General features: G+C 40.3%; 1 protein-coding gene and 1 long non-coding RNA gene across 14 annotated transcripts in view; one reads left to right on the top strand and one right to left on the bottom strand.

Annotated features, from left to right (window-relative positions):
• The window catches only part of LOC109901251 (zinc finger protein 583-like), an 880,650-nt gene that overhangs the window by 63,961 nt on the left and 797,028 nt on the right, over nucleotides 1-19,661 (bottom strand). The window contains exons 1-4 of one of the 13 annotated variants that reach the window (XR_004211795.1): nucleotides 14,833-15,141; nucleotides 10,692-10,822; nucleotides 10,317-10,499; nucleotides 5,585-5,749 (exon numbers count right to left, since the gene is read on the bottom strand). The exons of 11 other annotated variants lie outside the window; for them this stretch is intronic. Coding sequence is in view for 1 of the 2 variants with exons in the window: in XM_031836516.1 (XP_031692376.1) it covers nucleotides 5,585-5,749; nucleotides 10,317-10,499; nucleotides 10,692-10,822; nucleotides 14,833-15,118 (765 nt within the window). In the remaining variant the exon portion in view is untranslated. Of the gene's footprint in view, nucleotides 1-5,584; nucleotides 5,750-10,316; nucleotides 10,500-10,691; nucleotides 10,823-14,832; nucleotides 15,334-19,661 lie in introns of those variants that run through there. One more of the 13 variants, XM_031836516.1, reaches the window with a different exon arrangement.
• On the top strand, nucleotides 15,080-19,339 carry LOC109901280 (uncharacterized). Its single transcript, XR_002256707.2, has 2 exons — nucleotides 15,080-15,191; nucleotides 19,072-19,339. It is a non-coding gene; the product is annotated as an uncharacterized LOC109901280 (long non-coding RNA).

Genomic DNA, 19,661 nt, shown 5'->3' with positions numbered 1-19,661 from the left:
TCTCCCTTTTTCATCCAAACAGAACGATGGTCATAACGACGATCTTTGTCCCCATGTGCATTCTGGCTTTTTTATGGCGGTTTTGGAGCAGTGGGTTCTTCCTTGATGAGCAGCCTTTCAGGTTATGTTGATATAGGACTCGTTTTACTGTGGAAATAGATACTTCTCTGCCTGTTTCCTCCAGCATCTTTACAAGGTCCTTTGCTGTTGTTCTGGGATTGATTTGCACTTTTCACACCAAAGTACGTACGTTCATCTCTAAGAGACAGAACGCATCTCCTTCCTGAGCGGTATGACAGCTGCGTGGTCCCATGGAGTTTATACTTGCGTACTATTGTTTGTACAGATGAACGTGGTACCTCCAGGCATTTGGAAATTGCTCCCAAGGATGAACCAGACTTGTGGAGGACTACAATTTTTTTTCTGAGGTCTTGGCCGATTTATTTTGATTTTCCCATAATGTCAGGCAAAGAGGCAGTGAGTTTGAAGGTAGGCCTTGAAATACCTCCAATTGACTCAAATTATGTCAATTAGCCTATCAGAAGCTTCAAAAGCCATGACATAATTTTCTGAAATTTTCCAAGCTGTTTAAAGGCACAGTCAACTTAGTGTATGTAGACTTCTGGCCCACTGGAATTGGGCCATATATATATATATATATAAGTGGAATGATCTGTCTGTAAACAATTGTTGGGAAAATTACTTGTGTCATGCACAAAGTAGATGTCCTATCCATGTACACCAAGTCAAAACCATAGGATAAATAAAGGGGGCATATAAGCAGACAATGAAAGCTCTTACAATATTCAATGATTACAATTCTCCAAAACAGGTTATAGTCTACATGTGCACCACCAAGTCAGAACAGTAGACGAAATTAAGAGGGGAAATAGACCAAATTATTTGCTAAAAATGTGAGTCTCAAAAGAGAGCCCCACCTGCCCTGAATGACAGGTTGACACTGGATGTAACAAATATCTCCAGTGTTTGTTTTAGCTGTGATAATTTCAACAGAGTGTATAACCTGTATAACCTGATTTCCTTAATTGATATCAGTGATTTATTGCCACTTGCCAAACCAACAAGGTTTTTGGTGTGTGTGCAGTTCATAAGGTGCTCGTTTAGAAAATAAAAGTAGGGTAGGGTAGTATGGGGTAACTGCCCCCCCCCCCCCCTGTAATTCACATAAAGACCACAAGAAGTCACCTAATTATTTTCCCAACACTTTCCCTGGCTATCACTGTTCTTGCTGAACAAAAGATTTCCTCTTTGTCATCACAACGTTTGGAAATATTTCAACAAAACGATTTTGTGGTAAGTTGATTTCATCTTTTAAAATTTTTTTTTTTTTTGATATACTCCAATGAAGTTAGATCTATATTTTCTTTTTAAATATACAAGTAGGAAAGCCTTACGATAAATAATCCAATCCATTTTGTGTTGTGTTTTGGGGGAAACTCCCCTGTCCCCCCGGGGGCTAGTTACCCCTTTATGGTTATGGATGTGCTTCTACCTGTCATTTAGACAATGACTAGCCTAGTGAGTGCTAGTTTGTGCTAAGTTGCTAGCTTGCAACTTCACTAGCAGTAAATGCTAGCCAGATAGCTAGTTAGCATAAGCAGCTAGGAGTACTAGCTAGCAACCTTACTACTAAATCGTCTGAGGTAAAATACATAAAAAAATAACTTTATTTCAGTTGTAAATGTTTCCACTACTGACTGAAATAGCTTTACAGTTAATGCAACATTATAGCCTTTTAGCTATTTTACACAGCCTTTAGGTCCCGAAAGCACACACATCCCTGGGTCTTTTCAGTTCGCTGCAGCTAACAACTGGAACGAGCTGCAACAAACACTCAAACTGGACAGTTTTATCTCAATCTCTTCATTCAAAGACTCAATCATTGACACTCTTACTGACAGTTGTGGCTGCTTTGTGTGATGTATTGTTGTCTCTACCTTCTTGCCCTTTGTGCTGTTGTCTGTGTCCAATAATGTTTGTACCACATTTTGTGCTGCTACCATGTTGTGTTGCTACCATGTTGTTGTCATGTTTCTACCATGCTGTGTTGTCATGTGTTGCTGGCCTTGCTATGTTGTCGTCTTAGGTCTCTTCATGTAGTGTTGTGTTGTCTCTTGTCGTGATGTGTGTTTAGTCCTATATTTATATTTTATTGTTTTATTTTTAATCCCAGCCCCCGTCACCGCAGGATGCCTTTTGCCTTTTGGTGGGTCGTCATTGTAAATAAGAACTTGTTCTTAACTGACTTGCCTAGTTAAATAAAGGTTAAATAAAAAATAAAATATCATATAGCTAAGTTAGATATCTACATTTTTAAGAGAAGAGCTTTTCAAATGGCATCTCACCCTCTGTTTTCAGTCACAGGAAGGGACTGGATTGGGTGTGAGCAGTGCAGGGGGTGGGCTCATGAGTTGTGCTCCAATTTTACTGGGGATAGCTGTATTTGTTACCTACAGGTACAAATTAGAATTGTGCAACAGCAGAACATAAGAGAGTTGCCACATCAATGTTACACTGAGTTAATTAGTTGTTTTTAAATGTTATATTCCAATGTTATTGAATGTTATTATTTATATTCCATTCCAATATCCCAATGATTTTAAAAAATGAATTAAAAACAACTACTGAAAACATTTTGCTCCTGAATGTAAGTAAAAAATCTTGCATTATTCAAATCATATTTAGGGCATTTGTGCATAATGGATTGTATGGAAAAGGAACAACAAAGAAAGAACAAAGAAAATGTATGTTCAGGTGAGTTAAAAAGAGGGATTTTACATCAAATCTCCTCATAGTGCGGATATTAATGGTGACATGTGCAACACCATTTCCCCCCCCACATTTGATTTAAATCATTAAAATAAGACAACAAGACTTAGCTTAAATATTACTTACTTACTAAAAAAATTCTAAATAAAACCGTTTAAATGGATTTTAACACACGTGTATGTTACTTTTAAAAAACATTTATTTCCCTTTATAGTTTATTCGCCTAAGCATGACCTTCAATGATTTATTTTGGTTATATTAAATTTTTTATTTTGATGATATGCCAGAAATCACCAAAATGGGTTTGCTCTGCCTAATCAATTTAACATGAAATGTGATGTACTGTAGCATGTCTGAGGAAGATGTGCATAGCTCACGTTAGCTACCTTGCTAACAACAGCTAACTGTAGCCCATTGGCATTTACGGTCAATACAGGGAAGGCACTTGCATACTAGCTTGCTAGCTAATCATAGGATGTAGCCAGCTTGCTTTCAATAATGTTTCAACTCAAACTGGCTTGCTAAAGTTAGAAAACTAGCCAGTTTGAGTTGAAACATTATAGAAAGCAGTTGAAATTCATTGGAGCACTGCAATTGGTTACCCAAAATTCTGGGGCGGGGCTAAGCGAAGGGTCAATTAGCTGACCATCTTGAGATGGTCAGTCCGGGGAAAAAGACCTCAACTTCAAAACTTAGTTCTATTCATAGCAAAACTAGCTAAGCTTACCTCGCTGTACTCACTACTGCCCTTGTTTGTTGTGATTTAATGGCAAAGAAACACCCACATCAAATCAAGTGACGGTCGGTGCCATTTAAGATGATAGAGGATCATTGTTTTTTATGATCATGGACTTATTTCTCTTACAGCATATTGGATGACTGTCACTATTTTATTAATACAGCTCAATAAAACATTGACAGGTTTAGGATACTACATGATACTAAAATTTCCCCTATACCCATCATGAGGTTGCTACAAAAGGTCAAGAGAAAAATGAGAGTAATTCAGACAGTTGACACATTCAATACCGCCTTGCACACTCTTGCCTGCATCTAGCAGATCTAGGGTGTAGTCATTAGTCCTACAGTTGCAAATGAGAGTTTCTTTTGGACAAATGTAGGTATGGTTCTCCCCATTTCGTTCTGTTTGCTTCCGTTTAAGAAACGTTTTTCAACACAATCTGCGGAATGAATACACCCCTGATCACAACAAACACAGTTCCCTTTCATAGCAGCTACATACAAAAAGCATGATCATTTGCTTGTTGTATAATTCCTACTCGCATCTATGAGCTCTCGTCCTATCACCTTTTCCCTTTGCTTGTGGACTTCAGTGCACAACATAACAGCTGTATGTGACAAAGCGAAAAAAAAACTTTCCAAATCAAACCTTCATTCCATAACTGCTAAACGCTACACACAGCCTACATAGTGGTCACCTAACGTCATAGTCAACATGGCTAGCTACTAGAACGTATGTGTTAATAAACCAGCTACAAACTTACAGTGTACAGCAAGCAGTTTAGCAGTTACACCGGTGGGCCCTGGTGGCAATAAATTCATAAAACCAAACGCTTATCTTGACTTGGAAGAGTTCCCGTGTTGGATAGACATAGCTAGCTAGCTAGCATAGTATCCCTCTCTGTTTGAGCCGGGTGTTTGAGTAGGCTAAACTAGCTAGCTAGCTGCATTCGCTAGTTAGATAATTGAAAAAAAATACAACAAAATATAACTAGGTCTCTCGCTCTTACTTCTCTCTCATTTTTGAATAAATTAATTTGTTCAAAACTGTTCAGAGGGGCCTCCCGAGTAGCCCAGTGGTAACTGTGCTTCTAGAGATCCTGGTTCGAGTCCAGGCTCTGTCGCAGCCAGCCGCGACAGGGAGATCCATGGGGCGGCGGCGCACAATTGGCCCAGCGTCGTCCGGGTTAGGGGAAGGTTTGGCCGGCAGGGATGTCCTTGTCCCATCATGCTCTAGCGACTCCTGTGGCGGGATGGACACATGCACGCTGACACGGTCGTCAGGTGTACGGTGTTTCCTCCGCCACATTGGTGTGGCTTCCGGGTTAAGCGGGCCTTGTGTCAAGAAGCAGTGCGGCTTGGTTGGGTCGTGTTTCAGAGGACGCATGGCTCTCAACCTTCGCCTCTCCCGAGTGCGTACGGAAATTGCAGCGATGAAACAAGACTGTAACTACCAATTGGATACCATGAATTGGGGAGAAAAAGTGGTAAAAAATAAATAATAACCTATTCAGAGGAGGATGGAAACTAGCTGTCCTCCGGCTACACCCTCGGGGCTACCCAAGAGAGTACTGTTGAGGATTCTGCAGACCTTCATTGCAAAACAGTGTGACTTAAACAATTATTTGGTGATATGTGAATATATTTAGCATAGTTATCTAAAAAGTACAACTTTTTATTGTTTCACTATTTGTATTTTTATGAAATTCACTGAGGAATGTCCTCCCCTTCCCTCTCTGAGGAGCCTCCACTGATCAAAACACACCGCCAAGACAACTCTCGTTGCCTTCAGTCATGGCCGCCAGCATTTCTTAATGTGCATTGATGAAAAACAAGTCCAAATCAGGAAGTGCAGTCGCCCTTTAAGACTAAATTAATCAAGACCTGGGACCAGATCCACAAAGAATTTCAGAATAGGAGTACTGATTAGTATATAATCTTATTAATTATGATCTAAAAGGCTAAACTGATCCTAGATCAGCACTCCAACTCTGAGGCTTTGTGATACGGGACCTGACCTAATACCATTCAGACAGTAGTTCAGTGGGCTCACCTCAGGGAGACTGTGTGTGGTCCTTTTCTGCTCAGGTGGTTCCTCTGTGTGTTCAGGAGGAGGTGTAGTCTGGTTGTCCTCCATGACCATGGTCCCCACAGGGTTCCTCAGACCCTCCTCACACCCCTCCTCCTTCACCAGCAGCACCTCTGGAGCCGCCTCCTCCTGGAAGAGACAGGTGATACAGATTACTGAGTCCTACACTGTAGTTACAGGATTACTTCATTGTTGTTAAACCCATTATGGTGGACATAAATATGATGTTGTGGGTAAAAATAAGTACAAAGTCATCATCAGACAAACCTGGGGGAGGGGGAGGGTGCTGTAATTGTTTTCGCCGGTAGGGTGGGGTGCTGGACAAATATCACATATTTTTTCCAGCGCTGGCGCTGTAGACTGATATATCATTCCACTAATACAGGACTATTAAAGGACCAGTTGTATTTTGTGAACAAATATTTTGTGTACATTAGTCATTTGTTATTGTGAGGGGTATGTAAAGGTATATTCATTTATATTTAAGTGTATATTGGTTATAAAGCGCTGTTTGGTGTATGCAGAACAGGTTGAGATCAGATGTGAGGTATATTAAAGAGAGTCGCAATGAAAGTCTTAAAATGAAGTCAAATTTTGTGTTTATTAAACATGAACACGTTTTAAATAAACCATATGAAAAACTATACTAAAAATCTGCATAAACTTGATAAATTGCATACATTTTCTCATTAAAAGTGTCTTGGGAAAAAATGTAGTAGTGGAATGAAAATAATGAAATAGGCATTTGTGAACATCATAGAGCCTACACCAGTGGTTCTCAACTGGTATTGCCTGGGACCCAAATTTGAAAGTGACAATTGAGTCGTGACCCAATATTATGGACTGTTGATGATTACATTTTGTAATGTTGTATTGCAGCTGCCTTCTTGGGCAGGCTTCACTTGCAAAATAGAGTCTGTCTCAATGGGCTACTATTATGGTATTAAAGAAAAACATTACACACCCATATTAACTGAGAAAACATTTATTATAAATTTAAGTGAATAAGCCATTTTAATTAGGCGATCAGTTCAGGAGTGGGGTGTAATACATTATCAGACTCAGAACATGACATTAAAACCAGTCCAATAATGTTAATGAACAGTAACACATACCAGTTTTTAAAATAGAAAAAACAACAATGATTAGGAGTTAATAATCATCAATTACCATGTGAATATTTTTTTTAAGGTATACGTTTTTAACCAGTTCAATAACATGTAATATGAATGTCCGAATGAATTAACAATAATAATTAACCTACTGAACAATAACTCATTAACCTGTTTATTTATTGCGTGTGTGTGTGTGGCCTATCAGTGGGAAAGCTGGGGGTGTTCCTTCAGTTTGATAAGTTTATTGAAGTCTGGGGTGATGGTTGACACGGCAACTCGGAGGTCATGCTGGCTGTCCAGGCTGTATCACACCCGGACGTGATTGAGAGTCCCATAGGGCGGCGCACAATTGGCCCAGCGGCGTCCTGGTTTGGCCGAGGTAGGCCATCATTGTAAATAAGAATTTGTTCTTAACTGACTAGCCTAGTTAAATGTTAAATGTAACATTTTTAAAAAATTTACAAAAAATTCCAGTTTGTTTCTGCTTTTAGTTTTCAGCACGGCCATAGCAGAGAAGCCACTTTCACACAGATAGGTACTGCTGAAAGGTAGCATGATTCTGATTGCATGACAGGTGAGAGCAGGATACTCTCCCACTAAGCTGCACCAGAACTGTGGCAGTGTCATTTCCGGGATGCGCATGCTCAGTCCGTGATCAAATGACAGCTCCACCAGCTGAGCCTCTTCGTTGCTTGGCAACGTGACGCTTCCCGTGAAAGGGGTCCCGTATCCAGTCGTCTTGTCTCCTGTTCTCCTCTGTGAAGTAGTCGTAAAACTTTACCTGCAAGCTTGACAAGATGCTGTTTAACGTTTTTTTAATTAAATAGTACCTGCAAAACACCAGTCTCAACGTCAACAGTGAAGAGGGACTCCGGGATGCTGGCCTTCTAGTCAGAGGTCCTCTGTCCAGTGTCTTTGTTCTTTTGCCCATCTTTTCTTTTTATTGGCCAGTCTTAGATTTGGATTTTTCTTTGCAACTCTGCCTAGAAGGCCAACATCCTGGAGTCCCTCTTCACTGTTGACATTGAGACTGGTGTTTTGCAGGTACTATTTAATGAAGCTGCCAGTTGAGGACTTGTGAGGCGTCTGTTTCTCAAACTACTTGTCCGCTTGTTCAGTTGTGCACCGGGGCATCCTCTTTCTATTCTGGTTAGGGCCAGTTTGCGCTGTTCTGTGAAGGGGGTAGTACACAGCGTTGCACGAGATCTTCAGTTTCTTGGCAATTTCTCGCAAGAATTGATTGATGAATTTCAGAAGAAATTGATTTGTTTCTAGCCATTTTGAGCCTGTAATCGAACCCACAAATGCTGATGCTCCAGATACTCAACTAGTCTAAAGAAGGCCCGTTTTATTGCTTCTTTAATCAGCACAAACGTTTTCAGCTGTGCTAACATAATTGCAAAATGGTTTTATAATGATCAATTAGCCTTTTAAAATGATAAACTTGGATTAGCTAACACAACATGCCATTGGAACACAGGAGTGATGGTTGCTGATAATGGGCCTCTGTACACCTATGTAGATATTCCATTTAAATAATCTGCCATTTCTAGCTACAATAGTCATTTACAACATTAACAATGTCTACACTGTATTTCTGATAAATTTTATGTTATTTTAATGGACAAAAAATGTGAACGGTAGTGTATGTAAAACCATATCGAATGATGTCTGGGTCGTGTTTTCTCTTCTTGACAGGGCCTGGATTGTCTGCCTTGTTGTTGACATTGGAAGCAGCAGTAGATGAAGAGGGAACTGCACGTATTAAAAACTTGTCCATGATTTTACTCTGACAGCTAAACTACATGAGTTAAATGACAGCTAACAATCCACATGTGCAATGCCTGCAGAACACATCTGAATAGTTAGCTATCAATCGAGATAGCTGTCAGAAGAAGATCTGTATTACCTGATTGGACATGTCACATTTAAAACAAAACGATGTTGCAGTGACATTTTTATTGGATCAGTGTGTTTATGTGTCGAGAAATCTGTCATTTCATTGGATCTGTGTGTGTGCGGGGTGGGGTCAGTGAGTGTGTGCAGTGCGAAAACCCTCCAAGTCCAAACGTAACAAGCCATTTCAACACTGCTGACGCACTGTACATGTAAAGTCAGCAACAATAAGCGGTGAGGCCGTATCCTTTCAAAATAAAAGTTTCAGTGTGGCGGTTACCTTTCAAAATATTTTTTTATTACATGTTTTATATTCTTGCAAAGTTCCCACAACCCCTTAAAATCCTACCGACCCCCCAGGTGAGAATCCCTGGCCTATACAGTACAAACACAATATATAACTGACTTTTTAGGCTTATATATGCCTTTTATCTCACAAAATGTCTGGATGCAATATTTTACCCAGGAATATTCTACATTGAAATCTGTTACTCTTGTTATTTGAAATGCATCTGTGGATCTTTTCGGCTGACAACATTGAAAATGTATCTTTGTCTTTAATGCAGGGTTTGACGTAAAAGTCAGAAGCTATTGAGTGGAATGGTTAGTTTCTATGATATAGTGGAATGTTTTTTCTGCTGGAGTATCCTTAGTTACTCTCTGAATGGCCTCTCTCCCGTGTGGACCTTCAGGTGAATCTTCAGATGGTGCTGGTGGGAGAATCTCTTCTCACACTGGGGACAGCTGTAGGGTTTCTCTCCTGTGTGGACCCTCTGGTGCCGCTTCAGGTCACCAGTCTGAGCGAAGCGCATGTGACACTGGGTACAGCTGAATGGTTTCACCCCTGTATGTACCCTTTGGTGCCTCTTCAGGCTGCTAGCCTGGGCGAAGTGCATGTGACACTGCGTACAACTGAAGGGTTTCACACCTGTGTGGACTCTCTGGTGGACCTCCACCTTCCGGGGGCAGTTGAAGCCTTTGTTACAGAACATGCAGGGGAACCATTTTTCTTTACTGTCACCTGATGTTGCTCCCCCTCCTTGAGCGTTGGCCCTTTGGTCCTTTGAGTTCAATAACTGATTGAAAGGGACACAGCTGTGTGAATTGGAAGGCCCAATCGATGTGGACAATGGGCCCCGATCCTTGAGCGTGTGTAAAGGGGAGTGAGTGGCGACATTTTGATTTTTCTCTAAGCTGTCCCTGTAATCTAAGAAATCTCTGCCCTGTGAGTGTCCTTCTCCTAAGTGAGTCTCGTCTATATTCCATGTCAGAGGAGCTTTGCCCTCCACTTTCACAGTCACCTCATTTACGATAAGACCATCCACTTTCTTATCTAGGCACCCTTCAGAGTACACACGACTACTGTACCGGTTCCGGTCCCCTCTAGACAGATCAGTCTGTGTCTCTAAACCCAAGGGCATGTTGCCAGGGTCCATCTCTGTAGAGTAAGAACAAAACGGATCATTGCCAGTCTCTAACGCGTCACCTGAGTCCCGATGGGAATGAACCATCCTAGGGCTAGGGTTACCGTAAAGTAAATACTCTGAGCTGGGAGCAGGAGGACAGCGCAGTCGCTCCAGCCCCAGTCTCTCTGGGTCTGATTTGTGGTCAGATCCTGTGTGTAAGAGCCCGAGTGTTACAGTTAAAGTCTCTGCTTTGAGGACGGCGTTCGGCGTTCCACTGACCTCCGTGATGCTGCATCGGGTCCTGGCCTGGGGCACTGTGGCGGTGGCGAGGTCCTCCGTGGCTACAGGGGGCGTCACTCCCGCCGCTGCTCCAGTCTCGATATCTCTGCTGTGTCGTGGGTCCTCCTCTCTTTCAGACCCCTTCTGTTTGACCCCAGGACCTGCAGCCTCTGCATCTGCTGACTGACACAAGAAGAGAGGAGGTTATTATCGGTATATGAGTTGAATTGGATAACAAAGTCTCACAAGCTCCCCTATGGAAGATAAATAAGAATGTACATGTAAGCAAGTGAATAGCTGAGGGGAGCCTTTCTGAAATAAATGGGCCACATTTAATGTACTGTAATTGTTTCTATGTTACACTATCACACTAACCTCTATCACGATAACATGCTGGGTTGAGGTTCCACTCCCCTCATCTATATCTATGGGTTGGTCATCTCTCCACGCGTTGTCTTCCGCTGGCTTCACAAAGCTCCTGTGGCCTTCAGTGAGATGTCCTTCACCTAAGAGAGTGATTGGGGGAAAGAGGGTGGTTAAGGTAAGTACTACTGTCAATGTTCAACTCTATATTGTACACTATTGACACCGTCTACAATTGGTAAGGATGTAAGCAGGGCTGGACTACCACATCCGGGGGACCTGGGGCACCTACAGTTGGCTCTGAAATTACTGGCACCCTTGATAAAGATGACCAAAAATGACTGTATAAAATAAATCATTCAAATACTGAGCTACATTGTATGCAACAAAAAAAAGGAATTTATATTTTATACTAATACAATTGCTCAGAGAACGATATTTTGTTTAACATCCCTGTTTTCAATGCCTTTCAATTCTTTACCTTGCGAGGACAATGGCACAGACACTTTTTCAAAAATGTTTTATGAGTTGGAGAACACATTGGGAGGAATCTTACACCATTCCTACATACAGAATCCTTCCAGATCCTTGATATCCTTCATTTGCGCTTATGGACTGCCCTCTTCAATTCAAACCATAGGTTTTCAATGGATTTCAAATCCAGAGACTGAGATGGCCATTGCAACATTTAGATTTTGTGACCAATTAAACATTTATTTGTGGATTTTGATGTGTGATGGATGATCCACTTGCCGCCAAGTTTCAGCCTCCTGGCAGAGGCAACAGGGTTTTTGGCTGAAATCCTGGTACTGGGTCATGATGCCGTTGATATTAACAAGAGCCCCAGGACCAGTGGAAGCAAAATATTCCCATAACATCAAAGATAAATTTCATAAATATTACAGAAGTGTATAAATAAGACCTATTGAACAAGTCTGTAAAACCACAATGAGGACATACCAAGTTTTCATTAGTCATTGGGTACATTGTACGAAAAACAGAGTAATCTTAAATAGGCACATAATTCATGTTCAAATTCACAACATAACATACATAGGCTTTTCATCATTAAGTCCTTTAGGAAATAATGTCTGGAGGGTGAAAATTCAAAAACAATCTCTTTTACTCAAGAGTATTATTAATATCTCCTCCCCTGTCTGATATCTTAACTTTCTCTATGCCACAACATCTAAAGGTAGTGACCTAAAGCATGACATTTCTACCTTTAATGCCTATGTATGTTATGTTGTGAATTTGTTGTGAATTTGAACATGAATTATGTGCCCATTTAAGATTACTCTGTTTTTCGTACGATGTACCCAATGACTAATGAAAACTTGCTTTGTCTTCATTGTGGTTTTACAGATGTGTTCAATACATCTTATTTATACACTTTTGTAATATTTATGAAATGCATAGTTATATTTTGTAGCACTAATTTGTTTTTCCTTTGCCTCCAACCTCCTTCGATGTGTTGGAACGGATGTGGGTGTGGCCAGGTCTACATAAGGGTGCACATTTTTTTTAAATCACAAAAGCTCTGACGAAGGCCGTGAGGCCGATACGTAAGCTTATTAAATATGAGTGATACTGTCAAGAGCAGTGTGCGGTTTCCTTTTTCCTTCATCTTGTTCAATTGTTGCCATGCACCTGCAAATTAGATTGCTCAGATGTGCGAGTGCCTTTTGAATTTTGTATTACCAAATTATATTTTGAAAGAGGCAAAATATTTTAATTATGTTTTCTTTTCAGTCTTCTCCATTTCCACTGAATGATGTTAACTGTAAGGATTTCTTTCCTAATAATAATGTAAAATTAACACATTTACAGAAAGATTTGTGTGAAGGCTAATGTACAAAACATGAACTGTTTGAGGCAATTAAATATTTTACATCTGGATAAACACCAGGGCTTGACCGTATACCAGTAAAAGTACATCAGAACTTTTTTGATGTACTCAAATATACATTTTTAGCATGTTTTAATTAATCCTATAAAAATGTTAGACTTTCAGGTACTCAACAAGAAATAAGTATAAAGATTCAGTCCATTTAAAAAACTGGAGGCGCCTTATACTTCAATGTTATGATGCGAAAATCCTGCCGAAATGCAGAGCACATAGAATAAAAAATGTTTTACCAGATATTGTTCATCACGATCAGACAGGTTTTTTACATGGACAATATATTGGAGATAATATACGACAATTACTTGAAACAATTGAACATTATGAAACATCAAAGATATCAGGCCTGGTCTTCATAGCAGATTTTGAAAAGGCGTTTGACAAAGTACGACTAGAATTTATATATAAATGCCTGGATTACTTTAATTTTGGTGAATCTCTTATACAATGGGTTAAAGTTATGTACAGCAACCCCAGATGTAAAATAGTAAATAATGGTTACTTCTCAGAAAGTATTTAGCTTTTAAGAGGAGCAAAACAAGGCTGACTTGTCTCCATATCTATATACTACAGTATCCCAGCAGCACTTCCCTTCCCTATTTTTTCTACACATTTACTAATGTTGATTCAATTTAAGTCCAGATTACATTTTGTAACATGCAATATCAAGAGTAATGCAGTCATCTCCTGATAAATGAGTAAGTGAATGTATGTGTTTATGTACATAATGCATATACTTAAACGCAGACTCTGTGATATGACGTGACCACAAACAGTAGTGTGAACCACCCTCCAAGATCTCACTTTTCATTACATTATCTACACCTACTGTTAGTGTCATGTTGGTTAATCTAATCTGCAAAGAACTTGTGCTTGCCATATCATCCTGGGCACAGTGAGACACACAGATGCGCTACATACACGAGCACTCCCAAGTGCGAAGAGAGCAGCTGTGCCTGGACTTTGCAATCTCCTTCTTCAAGTCCCCCTTCCGACACTGGCTGCCTATCGAGGGCAAGTGACGGGCAGAACCACCCATAGCACCCACCTCCTCTCTATCCCACATGCCAGAAGAGATATAGCAAAAGAAAAATCACCCATAACCTATTTCTGCCAACTCGGAAGAGTCTCATTCATACTTTTGTTTTCTCAACTAAATGGTGTTTTATTGTTTATGTTTCGATGTTAGCCCATACCTATATATTTCAGTCTAACTGCCATGTGGGACTATTAAATTAAATAAACAAGTTCACGACACATCTGTTCCACAAAAATAGAAACCTTTTACATTTTTCTATAATTTTTGCCAGGTTGGTTTTCACAGGCTGTTCATTTAATGAATCAATTAGGTTAATTCATTGTTGTGAATCCCTTTTAGGTATTTGTGATTTCAACATTATTCAACTGTTTGTTATGTCTTGTATTATGTACAACCACTATGGCACTACTGTAGTACTGAGCTATGCCTATGCCATGTGGTGGAGGAAGGGAGACAGGAAAATAACAATAATAATATGACTAATGAAAGCATACTTTAGTGTAAGACAAGACAAGGGGAGGGAAGCTCAAAATAAAAACATGCCAGCCAGATGAGCCAGTGTATTGAACTGAATTGCACATGAATGAATTGACAATAGCTGCATAAGAGCTCACTTGGCGATCTGAAAGCTAAGTTAATGTGCAGTTTCCACGTGTTTATGTTGTTGCTATTTTGAATCGTAGAAACTCGTTTTAGCAGCGTAACTGTCACGGAAATCAGCTTTGTTTACATACCGGGGATGAAAAGAACAGTTTTGGCTGTAATGACCTCCAAAATTGGAGGCATTAGCTCATCACACCATTGATATAGCAATGGACACTGACAACGAATTGAATGCCTTTGTGGCGCAGGGGTGATAGTTCGGTAATCTGGCCTTGGATGTAAGGTAATACTACTCATTACTTCTTGATATACTATTTATTGATTATGTTCCATGCATCACATTATTTTATTGAGTATGACGATAGGAAATTCAGTAAATCAAGAATCTGGTTAGAAGTTGCTAAAATAATTTTCTCTTACTTGACCTTCCTGATAAAATCCAAAACTGCACGATAGCTAGCTACGTACTTAATTATTCAGGGGAAGTATTGAATACTACTATTCAAAAACTGACCAAGACCCAATTCTGGGTAACACATCACAACACATGCGCACATGGGAACGGGGCGACAGGCTCCGCAGCCTTGGCCATTTGCTAAATGTACCTCTTGCCATTCCTCTGTATCCGTCGAGGAACTTGACACTATTCGGACTGGCGGGGACGCGCTCTCGCGTTGTCCTCTCTGCGCGCTCCCGTGCCACCTTCAGTTCTAGTTGCTGTAGTTTCCTCCGCAATATCCTGGTTTCTTTCTGGCTTTGAGTTATTTCCAAACGAAACACTGCATAGTCGTCGTCTACGAGTTTACAGATTTCTGCAACGGCTGCATTCGCTAACACCTCCATGATGGAGGCTATTTGAGTGTGAAAAACCATAACGTTGCAGTTAGCCATTGTTAGCTAATGTTAACCAGATAACATCTATCAACCAAGTTCTGTCTCCAACGCGAATTAAACACTACCTAGGGTAAGTATGTGATGCTGTGCAGGTAAATTAGTCATATTTTGAGTTCCAGGGTAATAATAATTGTCTACATAACAACAATAAAAACGCTAACGTAGAAACTGTTCTTAGTCACTGTTCACTTCCGTTTACACTGAAGAGAAATGATCTTATTGGTTGGCGTCATAGTCCAAAGGGTGTGGTTCAATGAAAAAGTATGCGCTCTATTCTTTTAAATACGGTACTGCTTATCACATCAAATCTACTATGATCTGTATCTTTCATGGTGAGAGCAGACTTCTTTAGAAATAATAGAGTAGAAAATAATGACTTAATTCCATTTACATCACCTCAGTATTTGATTTATTATGAATCCCCATTGGCAGCAGCCACTCTTCCTGGGGTCTGGCAAAATTAAGGCAGTTATACAATTTTAAAATCATTACAATACATTCATAACAGATTTCACAACACACTAAGTGTGTGCCCTCTGGCCCCCACTCCACTACTACATATCTACAACACGAAATCCACGTGTACAGTGCAGTGCATATGTTATCATGTGTGTGTATGCATATGTTTGTGCCTATATTTGTGTTGGTTCACAGTCCCCATTGTTCCATAAGGTGGATATATTTTATTATCTGTTTCTACTGCTTGTATCAGTTACCTGATGTGGAATAGAGTTCCATGTAGTCATGGCTCTGTGTAGTACTGTGCGCCTCCCATAGTCTGTTCTGGACTGTGAAGAGACCTCTGGCATGTCTTGTGGGGTATGCATGGGTGTCTGAGCTGTGTGCTTGTTGTTTAACAGAGAGCTTGGTACTTTCCACATGTCAATCAATACCTCTCACAAATACAAGTAGGGATGAAGTCAATATCTCCTCCACTTTGAGCCAGGATAGATTGACATGCATAGTATTAATGTTTGCTCTCTGTGTACATCCAATGGCCATCTGTGCTGCTCTGTTCTGAGCCAATTGCAATTTTCCTAAGTCTCTCTTTGTGGCACCTGACCACATGACTGAACAGTAGTCCAGGTGTGACTAAACTAGAGCCTGTAAGATAAATATTAAACTGTCCTTATTCTAGCATAGATTTACTGTCTCTCTAAACAGGTATTTACACAAGTACAGTACCAGTAAAAAGCTTGGACATACCTGCTCATTCCAGGGTTTTTCTTAATTTATTGTAAAAAAATTCTACATTGTAGAATAATAGTGAAGACATCAACTATGAAATAACACATATGGAATCATGTAGTGACCAAAAAGTGTGAAACAAATCAAAATAGCCACCCTTTGCCTTGACAGCTTTGCACACGCTTGGCATTCTCTCAACCAGCTTCACCTGGAATGCTTTTCCAACAGTCTTGAAGGAGTTCCCACGTATGCTGAGCACTTGTAATGATTTAACTATTCGAATGATATCCGGATAGTCGAACTACATGTTTTTTAAAAAACATATATTTTTTTACTTCAATGGAGACATGCTCACGGGTGCGCTGTGCTCTGCTTGTTTCGTTAGAAGGGTGTAGAGGAGCAGGGGCCGGTGTGTGTGACAGTAAATATGTGGCACAGAGGGAGTGCGAGAAAGTAGCCAAACCGACTTGCGCTAGTTAGACAAACTTGCTGCTTCCTTACATATCTATCATACCATCTGGTAGTGCCTGTCTTAATTGCATTAAAGAAGCTAGTTAGCTACAGTAGCCAGCTAGCTAGCAAAAGTAGAAAGGCCATTAATATGAAACAGCCTACCTGATGGTTGATCGTTGTAGACTACTCCTTCTCATTTAGACAATTAAATTCCGCAATTGCATTTTGCAACGATTAGAAATCTCCCATTTCACTTGCTACGCATGGAGCCTCTGAATGTAGCACCACTTTGATTGACGACAATAAGAAAAAGCTTTACCTGTGCCTCTTTATGAGATGCACTCAATAAAAACTGTAATGGTCTATGCTTGTAGGCTATGTAGAAATGTCACACAGATAATTGTATTTAATTTGAGACATAAGCCTTAGTTGTTAAAATAGGCCTATATGTTTCTCTCAAATGAATACTCTCCCAAGTAATTCAATACTAATGTCCATGGATATTTGAATAACAGTGCCCATCCGTAAATCAGTCCCTCCAATGATAAAAATAACCATGACATTCAGCACAGACAATTTTGTATTTAACCTCAACAAAAAGGTCATACACACATACGTTGAAGTACAGTACTTTGATTGCACCACAGATGCATGTGACAATTAGAATAACTTTTCTTACTGTGGTAACACTTTATCTTTTCTGTGAATCTGGTACCCTCACTTTGATAGAATACTTTTGAAAAGGTTCAACATTATATTACGCACTGCTGAACTACTTGAATTGAGGCACTATTGTTTCCTCATTTATAAAACACCAGCATCATGGTTGTAAAGATGGGGAGAGGTCTGCCCATGATAAAGAGATGCTTTGTTTTTTTTGACACCGCACACCACAAAGCAAGTCATGCAGGGTCTAGAATATTATCTCTTATCTTGATTATTGTCCAATCATATGGTCAAGTGCTGCAAAGGAGGACATAGTTAAGCTGCAGCTGGCCCAGAACAGAGCAGCATGTTTTGCTCTTTGTAATCAGAGGCTAATATCAATAAGCCAGTCTCTCTGGTCTAAGAGTTGAGGAAAGACTGACTGCATCGCTTCTTGTTTTCATAAAAAACATGAATGTGTTGGAAATTCCTAATTGCTTGCATAGTCAACTTACACAAACGCCACCAGGGGTCTTTTCACAGTCCCCAGGTTCAGAACATATTCAAGGAAACGTACAGTATTGTACAGAGCCAAGATTGCATGGAACACCATCTCATATAGTGCCAGTGAACAACAAACCTGGTTTAAAAAAAATAAAGCAACACCTCACACCTCTCCCCCATGTGACCTACTTTTTGTGTGTACAGTGCATTCAGAAAGTATTCAGACCCGTTAACTTTTTCCATGATGGAGGATGGAGGCCACTGTGTTCTTGGGGACCTTCAATATTGCAGAATTTCTTTGGTACCATTCCCCAGATCTGTGCCTTGACACAATCCTGTCTCGGCGCTCTACGGACAATTCCTTCGACCTCATGGCTTGGTTTTTGATCTGACATGCACTGTCAACTGTGGGACCTTTTATATAGACAGGTGTGTGCCTTTCCAAATCATGTCCAATCAATTGAATTTACCACAGGTGAACTCCAATCAAGTTGTACCAATGGAAACAGGATGCACCTGAGCTCAAATTTCAAAACAAAGGGTCTAAATACTTATTTACATAAGGTATGTTTTTTCTTTTTAATAAATGTGCAAAAATGTAAAAAGTATTTAGCTGGGAAATTGTTTATCGAATTAATTTTAGAATAAGGTTGTAACGTAACAAAATGTGGAAAAGGTCAAGGGGTCTGAATGCTTTCCGAAGGCACTATATGTACTGACATCTACCAATCAGGCCTTTATGTTAGTGGCCAGACGGAAGCCACTCCTGGTACTGTATGTACAACTGATAATGCAAACAATCATGCACACTACATTTTTTTGTCTGTAATGTATTTTTCATTATGTGTCAGACCCCAGTAATGCTAACTGTCGCCAATGGCATTGGCTAATGGGGATCCTAATCAAATCAAACAGGAAAGGGTTGTCAGACACCATCCCACCAACCATCAGTATACTAATTATTTCCTCAGTTCACCTCATCATGCAGTTCCCTACTACATCCAAAACCAACAGAATTAACTACAAACTAGCACTACATGGTAGGATGTGGACTGTAGTGTGAGGGGATGACAGAGGCTCGCCTCATAGGAGACTGTTGCCGATTACTGCCCAGGTGTGGTGGTCTCTCAGGCACTTATTGCTGCCGATGCATCACCCAGGTGGTGGATGTTCCAGCCTACCTACAGAGGAGGAGGTGTGTACTGCAGAGACAGATGTGCCTGATAAAGCTCCGGGCCTGTCTGACTGTCTCCCTGTACCATCAACGCCGATTCCAGTCAAGCTACTCCTTTACTGAACTGCATCGTCATCTAGCTGTGACCCTCTTCCATGAACTGCCAGCTCCCTGAATTTGTTTTCTTTTTTTTTTTTAAGTGGTAGGTTCTGTATGAAAAGTGCTATATGAAATAAATATATTTTTATTACATATCAATGGGCTGTGTGCATTTTCTGCTGGTATATCCTGAGGTAGCTCCTGCTCAGCTGGTTTCTCTGTGGGTTCAGGAAGAGGTGTAGTCTGGTTGTCCCCCATGACCAGGGTCCCCTCAGGGTTCCCCTGACCCTCCACACACCCCTCCTCCTGGAAGAGAGCGGTGATACAGATTACAGACATACACTCACTCAGATAAACACACTTTCAACATGGCGTGTTTACCCACCCCCACTATGTTAGTCCTATACTTTAGTTACAGAATGACATTATGGTGGACATACATATGATGTGGGTAAATAGGAGTCAGCTATGATAAGT

The sequence above is a fragment of the Oncorhynchus kisutch genome, linkage group LG12 (assembly GCF_002021735.2).
Source record: "Oncorhynchus kisutch isolate 150728-3 linkage group LG12, Okis_V2, whole genome shotgun sequence".
In the NCBI taxonomy this organism is placed as follows: Eukaryota; Metazoa; Chordata; class Actinopteri; order Salmoniformes; family Salmonidae; genus Oncorhynchus; species Oncorhynchus kisutch.
This window is presented reverse-complemented; position numbering and strand designations above follow the sequence as displayed.